Source organism: Aegilops tauschii, chromosome 1, assembly GCF_002575655.3.
Source record: "Aegilops tauschii subsp. strangulata cultivar AL8/78 chromosome 1, Aet v6.0, whole genome shotgun sequence".
Lineage (NCBI taxonomy): Eukaryota > Viridiplantae > Streptophyta > Magnoliopsida > Poales > Poaceae > Aegilops > Aegilops tauschii.
This window is the reverse complement of record NC_053035.3, coordinates 159,463,457-159,481,646: the sequence shown is the minus strand read 5'-3', so window position 1 is coordinate 159,481,646 and position 18,190 is coordinate 159,463,457. Positions and strand designations below refer to the sequence as shown.

The following is an 18,190-nucleotide window of genomic DNA, read 5'->3' as shown; positions in this document are numbered from 1 at the left end:
TCTGCTTATCACGTCGACTGGAGACATCAGTTCGATTAATACTCCTATGTCCCATGTTATGCCTTCGACGTCCAGTGGTTCTAATCCTATTTGACGGAATGTTTGGAAGCTTGCATTGCCCGCTAAAGTAAAAAATATATTTGAAAACAACAATTGCCCACAAAAGACTTTGCTGTTTTTCCAATCTGCATTCCTAGGCACTTTGCCTTTTCCTACTATCCCTCAGCTTGAAATCTACACTGCAGAGGTTAACTGAACTGTATATACAAGCCATGACCAATACATGTTTGGTAGTGCAGTAAATTCGTGCTAGATCTCGACACAAGAAACATGTACAAGGTATTTCCATTGAGCTTGCTGAAGATTCTTGACAGCCAAACCAAAATGGCGTACTGAAGACACAAGAAACATGTGGCAACTTTGATGGGTCATGAGCCTAGACAGAAAACAAAAGTCAAAGGTGTGCCTGGGAGTACCAAAATAAAATATGCAATTACCTGCAACAATGAAGACCCTTCTTAAGAATTGCTCGAACTAAATAGAATCTTCAGGTTGTTTATATCCTTGAGAATTTCCATGTATTCCGAAATCCTATACTGTACATCAGACTCCAGAACTGCAGCACTCAGAAGGAACGCAAATTTGGTTATGATGTAACAGAATCTAGGTGGCTTACATATAGCAAATGCACGCATAAAATAACCAGCTGCCCAACATAAAAAGAGGCAGCATGCTGAAGGTCTAAAATACACATAGTTAAAGGTCCGACCCCAGTCTATTACCATGGAATAAATTTCTTTCACCCCGCAAAAGAAAAGGGTATGACCCCAGAGACAAGACTGCACGCAAGGAGATGCAAGGAAAACAAAACTAAAACAGATAGTAAATATTTTTATTTTCTTCTCTTCGCACACTATGAGCTGAGGACTAATTTTGCAACTACTGACACTAGAAATGCTCATCTAGGCATAGAGATAAAATGCTAATACAGAAATAATAATGTGCGCATTGTTAAGAGTCCTAGTGGCAAAAGGCAACTGTCAAGAGAGTAATTGTTGCTTTCCATGTCAAGTGTAGAATTGAACTTCCAACATTAAACCACTTTTTTAGTGTATAATAAATCAAGTTGCAGATATTGTGAAATAACTTCCGACGCTTAAAAGTGGCAGATGAACAAAAAGTTTTATCAATTGATAAGCAACTGAAGACCACAATTGAACGAAATGAAAAGAAGCAACCAAAATTTGTGTAGAATGTAGAGAACTTCAACATCACCAAATAACTTAAGGCACCGTTTGGATGTAGACATTCGGGCCAGGAATTGGTAATTGGCATTTGGCTAGCCCGAATGCCGCTGTTTGGGTGGCCAGGACATTCGTGCAAGGAATTGTCGCAGGATATCGTAGCCTTCTCTGTAACACTGGTGCGGCCCCTCCCCGAATTTGAAGCCCCGGTGCTCTGTATTCAGTAGAATCGTCTCTTCCTTGCCCTTTCACTCTTTCCCACACGGGAAAAAAAACAGGTTACGCGGGAGGACGGGACACCGAGGGAGAAGATGCTCCAAGCGGCGGAGCTCAACGGCAGCACAGCTCAGTGCTCCTCCTCTTCTCTTCTATCCGGCAATCCTCCGGCCATCTCCACCGGCTGGAGCTCCAATTTCCTGGGCATCCAGCGACTGGGCCAACGAGCACGCACCGCGGCGGGGCTAGCCTGGTGATGTGTGTGTGTGTGCTGTCGCGTGGCTGTGTGCGTGCGTTGCTCTGTGGGGGCGTATGATTGTAGATTCAATATTTGACCATCCAAACAGGTAGTGGAATCGGTGCTCCTCATAGATTCCAAGTGCTAAATACATGAGCATCCAAACATTAAAATTAGCATTGACGTTCAATATCTTGGGATTTTTGGCATTTGAGCAAATTCAATGCCAAGCCATTGAATGTCTACATCCATACGGAGCCTAACTGAAACCAGTAAAATGATAACTGATAGAACCTAATCTTCAGCTGAAATAACATAGAATGCACTTATCACTTACCTGAATTTTCCACATTTACCTCCTCAAGAATCTCAGCAATGTATTCCTTTAATGAACTTTGTATGGCGTTGATCTTCATCCTCAAGTTCTCACTCTCATTCTCTAGTGAATCTCTTTCCTTTAGTAGGAGAAGCAAATCCTCATTTGAACCTCCAAGCATGTTAACTTGGAAGTCTTTAGATTCCGCGATGAACCTTTCCCTACAAAGAATATTAATAGTCAGAGACGACACTTATCCCTGATTTATTGTTCCACATGCTTCTCGCTTGAAGCAAAAGAGTGCAAGAAACATATCTGAGTCAGGAGCCGCATTTTAGCTCCCATGAAAGGAGATAGTACGAAAAGTTCAGATTGTCATAGAATACGTAAAAAATTATACCTGCAAATGTTACGAGTCCTTTGTATGCTTACAACTTTCAATAAATTTGGTGATCCAGAAGCCATTTTTTTACAACAAACTTTATTTTTTTTGCACAGGGCGCAAAAATGTTCTTTCCATGATAATTTACTAGTGTAGAAAGGACATTTCTCAGAATTTTTTTACACACACGGATTGTTTTATTTTTCACCCTGGAGGACATGGAAATTTCAGCTTCTGCATTTGAGTTTCTGTAATAACTATGTTTAGTGAGATTTCTGAGCTGCGAGCCATGAAAGGTAAAGACAGGGGACGGGGACAGCGAAGCAGTCGCTGCTTTCTATGGCAAATAGCAAAGAGGAGAAAGTTTTCACTGGTTCAACACTACCTATTTTGCTGAAACGCAGGGCAAAATAGGAATAAGGATGTTGAGCAAAGTAAAGAAAGTCTCATCCACCAGCACAAACAGATGGTCAGGTGCCTCCCAGCAAGATCGGATGGCCCATAAACATCGGCGGGGAGAGCAAGGCGGGTAGATAGCCCGTATGATATCTTAACTTATGTCACTACATTAGGGGCATAACTAAATACTTGAACTCTAGCAGACATGCTGAAGATTTACAGAAAGTTCCCAACATAAAGGTAAAATGAATCCAAATAGTCATATCACCGACTATAATAATTATTATTATTGAGGAAACACTGCAGGCGGGGGTGAGGGGTGTTCTGCCACTGACTATAATATTCGGATCATATTTTTTTCATATAAGTGTGTTGGGGTTAATAGCCGTGTAATATCCCCATTGTATAAGGGGTTTTGCACAGTTACCACAACTGTACATGTGTATATATAAGCCTATGTCCTCATGGAAATACAAGTTCATATTTCCTCACAAAGTGCACTTAAGAATATTTTATATGATTTATGGATCAAATGTAAACCATACATTTTATCGTAGAATAGTTTCCTAATTGCATTCAGAGTAGCTTTCCGGAATTCCAAATTGCCCTCCATCGCTTTAAGTGAATCTGTTCCAGCAGCTGCTTAAAAAGTTAAAGCAGATTAGGTAGTCCACACACAACATTAGAATCATATGGCCTTGATATGCAACAGAAAACATATACATATGCTACATATCTTGAACAGATAATAAACTTTAAAATAGTGCTGTTATCTGTTGTTAAGAACCATGTATAACATGACACAATTGTTAGTAGAAGGGACTGATTTGCACCCCAACAGTCAGCTCTCGGCTGCTATAAAATCTCTGCAGTTTCATATATGGAAGCATAGAAAGACTCCTCTAAAAACTACTTCATTTGCTTAACCTTATCACTTTCATATGTGCTTGTGCAAGATAACAAAGAGACAAATTAACTAATATGATATATCTTACCTGGTTGAAAAATATGAAATAACTATCCATTATTTGATAGATCCAAAAATAATTGCCATTCATTTGTTCCAGTCATTTTCAAGACCATACATGAATTCCATAGTTACTATTGCTATCAGAATCAGTTAACAGAAAACGAAAATGTAGAAGGTTATTTCATAATTACATGCAACAACTGGCAAAAAAGAATGAATGAAACAAATAGCTCTAATGCTGTTGGTTAGAAAAGATTATCCAGAACCAGAAAAAAGGCCCCATGAGCTAAGGTCAAGCTAGGGTAACACCTTCTCGGAAAGGCACACAGGTACGATGATTGCGGAAGAGCACAGAAAATGCTGCCACGGACGACTCCAGATGATATTGACACCCGACCTATGCAAACTGTAGGAAAGAGTTGGGTGGCATCGTGGGTGGCGGCGTTAGAGAAAAGCGCAAGGACACTATAGAAGAAGAGCCCCAGGCAATGCGTGGGGCAGCGTCCTCATGGGAATGCGCGACCATAGATGAGCCCCGGGCAGTGTTCAGGTCGAGACTAGGGAACTGCATTGAGGTTTAGTGCAGGAGATATCGCTGAGGCCAAGTTCTGAGTCCGCACACATCAACACTTGACACTAAGTTGGCGTGCAAGTCAGTGCTAGAAGGTAAGTCCGCCCGTAGACTCATTGGGTCCTTCTCTCCGATTTCTTAGGTGAAATGACTTCTCACCCAAGTACTCAAAGACTTTGCCCAACAGTTGTAGATATGAATCTAGACAGTAAACCTGTGGCAGGCCATAAAGAAATTATGGTAATCTTCTCCACCTTCAAAGAATCTTAAGAACCGAGGAAGCATATTGAGGTCCATGACATGATGGCGCGCGAATCTTGACAGCACGCCGGCAGGATGAGCGGATGGCATGTGAAGCTTGACAGGATGCACAGGTCGATGACATGAGGAGCTCAGTGGCATGACCGAACGAGGAGCTCGATGACAATGCCATGGGGCGAGCTTGATGGCGTGTGGAGGCCGACAGCATGACAGACCTTGGAAGGAAAGTGTGGTTGATGGCATTTTAGCTCACAGCACAGCATAGCGGGATACCTTGTCAGCACGAAAATTGTGACCAGTATGGACTTAGCAGTGGAGGAGAGCATGGAAACAGGGTAGCCTAAGGAACCCACCTCCAAGAAAATAACAATTTGAAAGAAAAGATAAAGTAACTACCCCCTGCAGTTCCCTAACTGGTCATTTTGGACATTGACACAGTTTCTACAACAAAACTTTGACCACCAAATTTTATAGCAATACATTCATAACATTCGACAAAATCATGTATGTGTTTTATGAGGAGAACTTACGCACATGATTTTCAAGTATCTAATCTAAATATTTTCAAAGGCATTAGTACTCAAAGTTCTCAAAGGTTGAAGCAGTCTGTGTACAAAGGACCACTTAAATGAGGGTGGAAATTACTAAGGAGCACAACTCCTGAATCTAAGTAATAGACGAAAGGGTTATTTCTTTAGCTGATAAAATCAAGCATTGCTGGTGCCAAAATACAGTGGTTCTTGTGCTACAGTACCGCACGTGAATAGCAGCATCCTTCTATCCTGCATTGCTATAGAATCTTTGGCAATAACACAAGGATATTTTGTTCTTGGTACATATAAATACCACTACATCTAAGTGACTTCTACCAGCAAAGTCAATCATCATATAGTAATTGCATGATTAAGGCAATAGTTACCTTCCACTTGCATAAGCCCATCAAGTTCAAACTCAGCAACCGATACTCCTTTCATTAGCTCAGACTCCTTCACGAGATAGTCCTTTTCAGTTTCAGAATGCTTCACTATTTCTGACTCTGTTTCCCTGGTCCTTTGTATATTCTGTTCAATCTCTTCATTGACCTAATTAAGGGAATGATCGAGAAAAGAAGAGCATAGTTAGCCTCATAAGATGTATAACGTTGAAATTCCACATGCTAATAACATCTAATGAGTATATAGAAAATTCATTATTCGCATCCAGATTCAAATAGCCACATTGCCAGAGATACACATCTATACTCCTATATAGTGTATCAATGTGAACAATAATAGGTACACCCTATACTGTCCCCAACACATTCTGCATGACTTGCATGCCATTGATTCAATATATCGGACGGTGAGAAATGCTCTGGACACTTCAACAATGTGACCGTACAGCCGCAAATCCCTGCATTCTGGGCCGTTGATTGGTCGAATCGGACAGCTACTGTTCTCCATATGTGGTGGACCAAGTTCCAGAAATTTCAAGCACAGGCTGGCAGCCTCCTGACACAGTTCACACGGTGATGACTCCCAGTGTGTGTGTGTGTGTGTGTGTGTGTGTGTGTGTGTGTGTGTGTGTGAGAGAGAGAGAGAGAGAGAGAGAGAGAGAGAGAGAGAGAGAGAAGGGGAGGCACGATTAGATTTAACGTGGACACACAAGGGTGCAGAGCAAGCAACAGGATAAGTTTGATAGAATAGAGGTACTAACATTAGTATGAATGTCAGAAAGAGAGTACAGTATGTGCCCATGCCCATACACAACAAACTGAATGTTGTTGTATGTGTAATAATATAATAAAGTAATAATGTTGCAATTGCTGAAAATCCGTTTTACACATAAAAAATGGTCGGTCATATAGGTTTGAACTTGATTGTACTATTTGAAATATGTGCAGATACATTGTATAATTCTTCAAAATAAATATTTATCATTTTAACCACTTTTGGTATGAAGAACATCTAATTGATAATTATAAATTATGTTTAAAATTAAGTGCATGGAAGAATATAGCGGGGTATATTATTTTTGTCAATATGTTGTTATATACACACACAACATATTTGAAAAATAATATACACCTGGCACTCATGCATCTTGCAAAGGAAAGTATGATGCCTAACATTACCACCTCTATTCCAAATATAGAGCGTGCAAGTTTGACCAATGATCTTACACATGGACTAGTTCGCGAAGAAGTGATACCAATGATAAATCTTACAAGTACGAACCCAACGACACCAGTTTTTTACCAATTTAATTCAATTAAAAAAGGTTTTTTATCACACAAAGTTGTATGGAAAAGGAATGCAACATTGTGCATGCAAAAAAAATCATGGTGTACACTGCCATCTGAGTTCAAGTCCTGAATTTGGATTCAAATTAATCCAATAAAAATCTGATGTTACAGGTCTCCGCAAAATCGTAAGACCATGTATGGGGGTTGACGCCTGCCCAGTGCCGGAAGGTCAAGGAAGTAGGTGAACTGATGACAGGGAAGCGTAAGACTATGACGGTCCTAAGGTAGTGAAATTCCTTTCTGGGTAAGTTCCGACCCACACGAAAGGCATAACGATCTGGGCACCGTCTCGGAGAGAGGCTCGGTCAAATAGACATGTTTGTGAAGATGTGACTACCTGCACCTGGATAGAAAGACCCTATGAAGCTTTAGAGCAACTCTAGCAGACCCCGCATCCCGCCCCGACCCGTAAAATAACCGCCAAAATGCGGGTCGGGGCGGAAAAACCAGCACGATCAGACCCCGCATCCCGCCCCGGCCCGTAAAAAATTTTGGGGGGCACGGCAAAATCCCGACCCCAACCCGCGAAAACGCGGGTTTTCCCCTCGCGGCTGCGGTGCCCTGCATATAAGCGGAAGCGGTTGGTGGGGGGACATTTCATCCCGCGCTTTCCCCCACCAACCACCTCTCCTCTCCCCCCTCGCGCCGCCGCCGGCCGCCGCCCAAGATTCCGGCGAAAGCAGCCGGCAGGAGCACGCCGAAAGGCCGCCACGCGCACGAGGCCTCCCCTCCCTTCCCCCCTGCGTCGGCGGGCCGCCGGATTTGCGGATCTGCGACACTTCATCGCGGGCCGCCGGATTTGCCTTTTTCCGGCCTTTCCTGCGTTGCTTCGGTGGAAGGCAAAGTAGGCCCCCTTCGGGTGGGGGGGGGGGGTATCATTTCCAGGTTTTGAAAAAAAAATTGGATTTGTTATTTTCTCACAGACTCGCGAATGAGTTGTGACTTCCACAAAACTAGGAAACTATAAACAAACTTGATTCATTCATATGTGAGATTTATTTTTGGATTTTTGGATGAGTGAAATTTAATTTTTCGAGAACAGAGCAAATGCACTCGAGCATTTGGTGAAGGACGAGGCAGCCCAGGCTTTCAAGGAAGCAAATGCACTCGAGCATTTGGTGATACCTAGAGAGAGTGTTGTCCCTCAACATAAGCTTGTGGTGGCTGACTTCCTCTTTCGGATTCGTGTCCAGTGGGATAAGCGCGCCAAGGTCGCTAGAACGAAGTGGTGGAAGCTCAAGGGGAAGGCAGCTCAGGCTTTCAAGGAGAGGGTCGTTAAGCTGGGCCCTTCGGAGGAAGTAGGTGATGCAAACAATATGTGGATGAAGATGGCGACTTGCATTCGTAAGGTGGCTTCAGAGGATTTTGAAGTGACCAGGGGAAGTAGAAGTGAAGGTAAAGATAGCTGGTAGTGGAACGATGATGTCCAGAAGGCTATTAAGAAGAAGACTGTTTCAGACGCCTACACCTAGATAGGAGTGCAAACAACATAAAGGATTACAAGGTGGCAAAGGCCGCAAAGCAAGCTGTGAGTGAAGCGAGGGGTAGGGCGTATGAGGACCTCTACCAACGGTTAGACACAAAGGAAGGCGAAAGGGACATCTATAAGATGGCCAGGATCCGAGAGAGGAAAGCGAGGGATGTCAACCAAGTCAAATGCAGACGAAGCAGATCAACTCCTGGTGAAGGACGAGAAGATTAAGCATAAGATGGCGGGAGTACTTCGACAAGTTCTTCAATGGAGAGAATGAGAGCTCTACCATTGAGTTGGACGGCTCCTTTGATGATACCAGCAGCGTTTTGTGCGACGAATCCAAGAGTCTGAGGTCGGGGAGGCTTTAAAAAGGATGAAAGGAAAGGCAAGGCGATGGGCCTTGATTGTATCCCCATTGAGGTGTGGAGAGGCCTCGGAGACATAGCGATAGTATGGCTAACTAAGCTTTTCAACCTCATTTTTCAGGCAAACAAGATCCTTGAAGAAGGGAGGCGGAGTATATTAGTACCAATCTTCAAGAGCAAGGGGGGTGTTCAAAGTTGTACTAATTACCACGGAATTAAGCAGATGAGGCATACAATGAAGCTATCAGAGAGAGTCATTGATCACCGCTTAAGAAGAATGACAAGCATGACCAAAAATCAGTTTGGTTTCATGCCTGGGAGGTCGACCATGGAAGCCATTTTCTTGGTACAACAACTTATGAAGAGGTATAGGGAGCAAAAAGACCTCATATGTTGTTCATTGACTTGGAGAAGGCCTACGATAAGATACCTCGCAATGTCATGTGATGGGTTTTGGAGAAACACAAAGTACATTACCCTCATCAAGGACATGTACGATAATGTTGTGACAAGTGTTCGAACCAGTGATGGCGGCACTTTTTGACGCTGCTACGGCGGGCAAAAGCCGGCCTGAACAATTTTCATTTTTTAAACCAAGGTCGAGATACAAACACAACGGCTACAACAACAAGTAGCACCCAACACACAAAGAAAGGAACAGGGAACATTAGAAGAAGAACCAGAAGCAAAGCTACGACAACAGCTGACACCAAGAACTTAGCACCCATCCTCAATGGGAAGACCGAGAAAGAGTGGGGACTAGCATTGTTGGATCAGACGAAGGGAGATCCGACACCGAGAAGACGTTGAGAAGAAGTCGCCTGTTGCTCTGCGATCACTTAGCACCTTGAAGAACTAGGAGAGTCACAACCACCGCCGAAGAGTTTCGCACTGCCTAGCCACGACGCGACAGAGAGAGCCGCTGACCGTGCCGAAGGGCAATGTTCCACCGAGACAGCCCTGCACCTCCTCTGGGCCACACCACGGCCTCCATCACAAATAGAGAGAACCAGAACACTATGCGAGGCAACAAAACCTCAGGCGTCGTCGAAGGGTACCAAAACTCCGAGTCATCACCGCCGCCATGAGCACCCAAGAGAGAGGTCGACCAACAGCACCAGGATGACCAAGGTAAAGGCCGCCATCACATCTCACTTCCACCACCGCCACCAAACAGTCCAACAAGCCAACCACGCTCCAACCGAGACACCAAGCAACCCACGACGGATCCATGGCTCCAAGACTATGCCCCCAAGGGGGAAACGACATCTTCGATGTCGTCATCGTCCAATCCATGGAAGGATTTTAGGCTTTCGCCTGGAGCACACCAGGAACAGGCTATGCAGCTTCACAATGACGCCTTCAAGAAGGGAAGCGGCACCCGAGGGCGCCGCCATCATCGCTGCCGACAAGGTCAACAGTAGGCTTTCGTCCGAAGCATCGCATCCCGGATCTCACCGTCGCACGCAAGCCGCCGAGTCCGGCAAGCACATGAGCGCGAGACCTTAGCTCCCCCAACCAGACCACGGAAAGCGTCCCCGCCGGGTCCAAAAGGAGGCCCCCCACAGACACCCTTGCTCACCTTGAGCACTGACGCTGACGGAGGGAGGATCAGTCCAGGCCACAACACCAGCACCACCACGGTCCTCCACCCACACCATCCCTTGTGATCCAAGCCGCTGACACAAGAGGGGAGAACCAGGAACCAGATCGGTGTCCCCCTCAGCTGTCAGCCGGAGCAGAGACCACCTCCGCCGCAGACCATCCCGCTCACCCTCCCTGCCGGCTTGCGACCTCCACCACCAGCCCGCTATAGGCCCTCAAGCCACTGCACAAGCAGCCGACGACCGAGGCCACACTCCGGGACGCCAGATCTGGGCGTGGAACACCAGCCGCCGGAGGCACGACCGCCTGAGAAAGGGCGCATCCCCTCGGGGCAAGACACGCGCAGCCAGCCCGAGTCTGCCGCCCTCCACCCCCCTCGTCGGTGACCCGTGCCGCAGCGCACCACCGCACCGAGGCACCGCATCCTACCACCTCGCGCCAGCCGGAGAGTTGCCCCGCCGCCGCCTTCCCTGGATCCAGGCGAGCTTTACCGTCCGGAGCCTCTGGCGGCGGCGAGACAAGGAGGGGGCTGGGGGGAAGGAGGAGGCGCTAGGTTTTCCGCCCCCGAGTCGCCAGGGAGGGCGACGCGGGGAGGATGGCGACACTGATGACTTCCCAATTAAAATAGGACTGCACCAAGGGTCAACTTTGAGCCCTTATCTTTTTGCTTTGGTGATCGATGAGGTCACAAGGGATATACAAGGAGATAGCCCATGGTGTATGCTCTTTGCGGATGATGTGGTGTTAGTCGATGATAGTTGGACGGGGGTTAATTGAAAGTACAGCTATGGAGACAAACTTTGGAATCGAAAGGTTTTAGGCTTAGTACAACTGAAATTGAGTACATGTGGTGCGGTTTCAGTACTACTAGGCACGAGGAGGAGGAGGTTAGCCTTGATGCGCAGGTGGTAGCTCAAATGATATTTGGGGTCAATGCTGCAGAAGGATGATGATGTCGATGAAGATGTGAGACATCGAATCAAAAGCCGGATGGATGAACTGGCGCCAAGCTTCTGGTGTTCTCTATGACAAGAGAGTGCCACAAAAGCTAAAAGGCAGGTTCTATAGGACAACAATTCGATCCGCAATGTTGTATGACGTTGAGTGTTAGCCGACTAAAAGGCGACATGTTCAACAGTTAGGTGTAGCAGAGATGTGCATGTTGAGATGGATCTGTGGTCAAACAAGAATTGATCAGGTCTGAAATGATGATATACATGATATACATGAGAGAGTTGGGGTAGCGCCAAGTGAAGAGAAGCTTGTCCAACATCGTCTAAGATGATTTGGGCAGATATAGTGCAGGCCTCTAGAACCTCCAGTGCATAGCGGACAATTAAAGTGTGCTGATAATGTCAAAAGTGGTCGAGGTAGACCAAATTTGACATGGGAGGAGTCTGTAAAGAGAGATCTGAAGGAGTGGGAGGAGTTTGTAAACAAAGATCTGAAGAACTGGGATATGACCAAAGAACTGACCATGGAGAGGGGTGCGTGGAAGTTAGCTATCCACATGCCAGAACCATGAGTTAGTTTTGAGATCTTATGGTTTCAGCTCTAGCCTACCCCAACTTGTTTGGGACAAAAGGCTTAGTTGTTGTTGTTGTTGGAGAAAATGCACTCGAGCGCACATAGAGTTTTCTGGTCTAGGGACCGTTGCATTTTTCCAAAAGAAAAAATGGAGGCATATCAATCTGAAGTTCTCAACATGCAAGGCAGGTACCACGTACTACTATGTTTAAGAGAAACAATACCAGAGGTACCACATCAATCGCAATTGCAGCACATAAGTCCCACCTTCTCGTTTTGTATATCAAACTTCAAATAATTTATTATTAATCCATATACGTCCAATAATTTTACATCGTGTTCACTTAACAGCCAGGACCAGGCATTCCTTCTACAAGATAATACTTATTAAATTATTTGTTGTAATGAGATGTGCTCTCATACATAGACCAATAACTAGAAAGTTAGCGGCAACTGTTAAGATATTCCTATCAACCAACTATCCCAAAAGACCAATCTGATAGGAAGAGTAGACATAATATACCTACCACACCCCTTCCCCTTCACATCCGATGTGGATATGAAATGATCAACACCTCCTCCCTGTTAGGAATAAGCAACTTGTATTCCCATGAGGCCATAGGCCGATATATATACATGTACAGGTGTGGAACATATGCAGGAAACCCTTTATACAACGGGATAAATACAAAGGGGTACATGACTTATATTATAACTCTAACACCCCCCCTCAAACTCATGGTGGATGAACACTGAGTTTGGAGAGAGAAAAGCCATGTTGTGCTCTAGTCTGGGCCTTCGTCAGGAAATCCGCCAACTGTAACTCGGAAGGCACATACTGAAGAGCAATAACCTGATCCTGCACACCAGCGCGCACATAGAAAGCATCAACACCAATATGCTTGGTGAGCTCATGCTTCACAGGATCGCGCGCAATGCTAATAGCACCTGTACTGTCAGATAAGAGCAGAGTCGGTGTAGTGACAGAAACACCAAAATCCTGAAGTAACCACCGTAACCAAGTCACCTCTGCCGTCAAAAGAGCCATGGCTCGCAACTCAGCCTCAGCACTCGAACGGGAAACTGCAATCTGTTTCTTCGTCTTCCAGGCAATGAGAGAACCGCCAAGAAAAACACAGTAAGCAGAAAGTGAACGGCGATCAGAAGGATCACTAGCCCACGTAGCATCCGAATAGGCCTGAAGCTGTAAAGAACTGGAGCTAGGAAAGAATAGACGGTGAGAGATCGTGCCCCGAAGATAGCGGAGAACACGAAGGAGATGACTATAGTGAACCGATGTGGGAGCAGAGACAAACTGACTCAGAATATGAACCGGATAAGAGATGTCCGGACGAGTGACAGCTAGATAGACAAGACTGCCAACGAGATGACGATAACGCGTCGGGTCAGGGAGAGGATCACCATCAGTAGCACGGAGGTGAACATTGAGCTTCATAGGAGTCTCAACAATGCGCTCGTCAGTAAGAGCAGCACGAGCAAGAAGATCCTGGATATACTTTTCCTGAGATATAAAAAAGCCATCAGAGGTAGAAGAGACTTCAATCCCAAGAAAGTAGCGAAGAGGTCCAAGATCAGACATAAGAAACTGCTCACTAAGACGGGCCTTTACAAAGGCAATATACTCGGGGTCATCCCCAGTGATGATCATGTCATCAACATAGAGAAGAAGAAGAGTCCGACCACGAGGAGAAAGGTGAATAAACAATGCTGGATCATGAGCACTTACTGAAAAACCAGCAGTAGTGACCACAGAGGTAAAACGCTCAAACCAGGCGCGAGGGGCTTGCTTAAGGCCATAGAGAGAGCGACGAAGACGACATACCATGCCATCAGGAACAGAATACCCAGGTGGTGGTTGCATGTACACCTCCTCACGCAGCTCACCATTAAGAAAGGCATTCTTAACATCAAGCTGAGATATAGACCAGTGGCGTGCAGAGGCAACGGCAAGAAGTGTACGAACAGTGGTCATATGGGCCACAGGAGCAAAAGTCTCGTCATAATCACGACCATGCTCCTGCTGAAAACCACGAGCCACAAGACGAGCTTTGTGACGCTCAAGAGAACCATCGGAGCGAGTCTTAATCTTGTAGACCCACTTACAAGTGATGGGACGGACTCCGGGAGGAAGAGAAACAAGATCCCAGGTACCAGTGCGTTCAAGAGCAGCAATCTCCTCTGCCATCGCAAACTGCCATTCAGGATGAACAACAGCCTGACGGTAAGAAGTCGGCTCAAGAACAGCAGCACCAGCGGTGGGAAATCCAAAGCGATCAACAGGCGGACGAGGACGAGAACGCAAGCCATAAGTAGGCTGAGAGGAAGAGGACGACTCATCCAATGAAGCATCCACAGGTCGTGAACGACGAGTGTAATGCTGAGGAAAAGATGGAACAATAGAAGGAGGAATCGCCAAGGTAGAATTGGGGGGGGTGGCGACGAAGAAGTCACCGGAGATGAAGGTGTAGAATCCGGTGACATGCTAGGCGAGGAGACCGGAGAAGATGGTGGCTGCAAATCGACTAGAGGTGGAGAAGCAGAGGGAGTGGAACGAATAGGCACATGCGCGACGGGGGTGATAGGTGAGTCAGGAAAAGTGAGGAAAGAGATATCCTCCACTGAAAAAATCGAGGAAGATGGGCGTGGGTAGAAAGGACGAGACTCATCAAAAGTCACGTCTCGAGAGATACGCATCCGACGACCGATAGGATCCCAACAACGATAGCCCTTATGCTCATCACTGTAGCCTAAGAAGACACACTCAACAGACTGAGCGGTCAGTTTGGTGCGTTCGCGAGGGGCAAGAAGAACATAGCAAACACAACCAAACAAGCGAAGCATCGAATAATCGGGAGAACGATCAAAAAGACGCTCAAAAGGAACGCCACCCTGCAAAGCTGCGGACGGCTGAAGGTTGATGAGATAGGCGGAAGTGGAGATAGCCTCGGCCCAAAAATGAGGCGGAAGAGAGGCGGCGATCATCATCGCACGAGCCGTCTCAAGAAGGTGACGATGCTTGCGCTCAGACACGCCATTCTGAGCATGAGCACCAGGACAAGAGAACTGGGCAAGAGTACCCTGCTCAGCAAGGACACCACGCAACATCTTAGAGATATACTCCCCAGCGGAGTCAGCACGAAAAACACGAATGGGTGAAGAGAACTGAGTATGAACCATGGCAGCAAAACGCTTATAAATAGACAACACCTCACTACGAGAAGTCATGAAATAAAGCCATGTGTAACGAGAGAAATCATCTATGAAAATAATATAGTATTTATGACCACCTTTCGAAGCGAAAGGAGCCGGACCCCATACATCAGAATGGACTAAATCGAAAGGACGCTTAGACACTGACTCACTATGTGAATATGGTAACTGAATCTGCTTGCCAAGACGACAACCCTGACACTCTAAAGAGACATCTCCTGAGACAGACCCCAGAAGACCTCGACGAACTAAAGACGATAACCGAGAACCACACAGATGACCAAGTCGATGATGCCACTGCTTGAAGGAACCAGTAACAGAGGCGACAGAAGCGTAGGGACTGGCGATGGTGGTGGCAGCGGAAGGAACATGAAGCCAGTCCAACTCCCAAAGACCCTGAGAATCACGGCGGCGAGGGCCAGCCCCAACCAGAGTGTGCGTGCGACGGTCCTGGACAGAACAAGAGTCAATGTCAAGGATGACACGACAACCAGAATCAGTAAGTTGACCAGCAGAAAACAGATTCATGGTAAGTCGAGGAACATGAGCAACATCAGGAACAGAATAAGGAGTAGAAAGATTGCCTCTACTAGCAACAGAAAGTGGAGTACCATCAGCAGTGAAGACATGAACAGGAGAATCCAGCGATCGAAGAGAGGACAAAGCAGAAGAATGAGAAGACATATGAAAAGAAGCTCCAGAGTCCAGAACCCATGGGGATGTACCTGACTGTGTAGAGGGCGATTGCTCAGTGCGGGAAGCATCAGTCACAGAACCAGCAGTACCCGTCGAGGAAGAACCTGAAGCCGCGAGCAGACGCTTAAGTCTCAGAATATCCTGCTCAGTCAAAGCAATGGCTGAAGCTGTCGAGGGAGATGACGAAGTCCCTGAGGAGGATGATCGCGCCTTGCGCAGGTGTTTCCGCTTTGTGTAGCACTGGGACTCAATATGACCATCATTGTTGCAGTAGTCACAATGTGGACGGGGGCGACCTGAGCCTCCAGAAGGAGTGGGCAAGAGCGGCGGAGCACTCGAGCGAGAATGGGTCGATGCAGCAGGTGGAGTGGAAGAAGCCCGAGTAGCGAGCACAGAGGGAACCTCCAGCAAACCAGCACCACGTAAGCGAGTCCAGGACCTGCGGGAAGGGAGCGATCGGGGCCTGCGGGACGAGATCGATCGGGGCCGGCTGGAGCAGGGATTCGATCGGGAGGAATCGATCGGAGACCTGCAGGACGAGATCGAAGCCGGCGGGACCTGCGAGACGAGATCGAGCGGGGACGCCGATCGGGATGTAGAGACGGATCAAACGCACGAGTTGCAGCGTGCAAAAAATTGACCTAGTTCTAATACCATGTTAGGAATAAGCAACTTGTATTCCCATGAGGCCATAGGCCGATATATATACATGTACAGGTGTGGAACATATGCAGGAAACCCCTTATACAACGGGATAAATACAAAGGGGTACATGACTTATATTATAACTCTAACACTCCCCATGCCAGACGCGGTGTGGATAAATGATTGGGGAAAGGCAGGACCGAGACTTGAACCCAAAACCTCAAGTTTGATAGCATGTCAAGATATTCCTATCAACCAACTATCCCAAACGATCAATCTGATAGGAAGAAGAGATATAATATACTCCCTCTATAAAGAAACAGAAGAGATCTAAACACTCTTATATTTCTTTACAGAGGGGGTACTTAACAGAAACAAGTCATATGTTCTGTTTGGGCAACTATTTCATGAATACATGTAACCAACATATTAGTCGACCCCATAAATTCATATTCCTAGGATGTTTTCTTGTAAGCACAAAACATACCAATAGAGGGGGGGGGGGGGGGGGGGGGGGATAAGAGCCTTGGCAATACCATAATGATAATTATGATACTGCAAACCTTATAATAAGTTATAAAAAAAATTGATATCAAGCAAAAGTACATTAGGTCAGCCAAAACGCAAACTTCACAAAGACAATAAAATGACACAATAGCAGGTAGAATGACTGAATTTTCATCCGCCCTCAAATGCTAGAATAACACAAACTACTTGTCATGTTTTCTTCAACGAGCTAACGTAAGACAGAGTAGACTCAAATTCTCACAAAAAGTCGAGTAACAGAGAATGACCAGAGAATAGACAGAGAGAGAAGAAAACAAAGTGGGATGAGTTGGCCATGGCGGCCGCCAGAGCTTCGAGCCGGCGGCGGCCGCTGGGGCTCTTCTCTCACGCGTCTAATCGGCCCGCGCCGCCAACTCTAGTGTCCCGTCAATCCATTCGTCATCTCATACTTGCCGGCGACAAATCAATAAACTGGGCGTAGAAGTATCTAGACAGCTGCAAAAAAAAATGAAAGCAGCAAGAGAGCTCGGTGGATTGTGGACCTTGTCAAGCATGTCCTTGAGGGAGGAGATGTGGCGGAGGATGGCGCCTGAGTCCTCCGCCATCGGGGAACCGGCGGCGCGAGCAGAATCGTCCCCTTTTTTTTTTCCTAGAGCGAAAGGGGGACTTGGAAGGACTTCTATTTCGCCCCGCTTTATATAGTACTCAATCCGTTCCTTTATAAAGTGTATTTGTTTTTTTAATAAATTCTAGAATGTAAAGTGTATTAGTTCTAATTCCTCCTAATGCCCTTGTTAGCCCTCCGGAAAAAGAAACTATATTTTTATCCTGTGTATCTCTTGTAGCAAAAGAAGGAAAATATCTCTGTGTCGATTGCACGTATCTATTACTTTCCTGGACTATCTGATTTACTTGTCACTAACCAACAAATTCTTAATATGTCTATAATTATGTGACTTGGTCACCGTGCCAATTTTCCTTATGTAATTCTAGATTTTGACATTTTACTTTGACCATTCTTAACTTTTGACAATTATCACAATTGCCATTCTGTGTCAAAAGCAAAATAATTTTATTTTATTTTTTGCCACTCTTAGCTTTTGAAATGTATCACAATTGTCACTCTGAATATTTTGCTTTTGCCAAGGGAGCGGCAATTGTGATAATTGTCAAAAACTAAGAGTGACAAAAGTGAAATGTCAAAATTTAGAGTGGCATAAGAAAAATTGGCAAAATATAGAGTGGCAAAAACAAAATTT

General features: G+C 45.8%; 1 protein-coding gene across 1 annotated transcript; it reads right to left on the bottom strand.

The window, feature by feature from the left end:
• Nucleotides 1–115: 115 nt before the first annotated feature.
• On the bottom strand, nucleotides 116–17,610 carry LOC109787242 (uncharacterized). The gene is made up of 6 exons (XM_020345800.3): nucleotides 17,474–17,610; nucleotides 5,517–5,679; nucleotides 3,341–3,434; nucleotides 2,036–2,235; nucleotides 498–616; nucleotides 116–436 (listed from the first exon to the last, which is right to left on the bottom strand). Exons 1-5 carry the CDS (start codon nucleotides 17,534–17,536, stop codon nucleotides 519–521), a joined length of 618 nt encoding a protein of 205 aa, XP_020201389.1. The 5' UTR covers nucleotides 17,537–17,610; the 3' UTR covers nucleotides 116–436; nucleotides 498–518.
• Nucleotides 17,611–18,190: the final 580 nt, after the last annotated feature.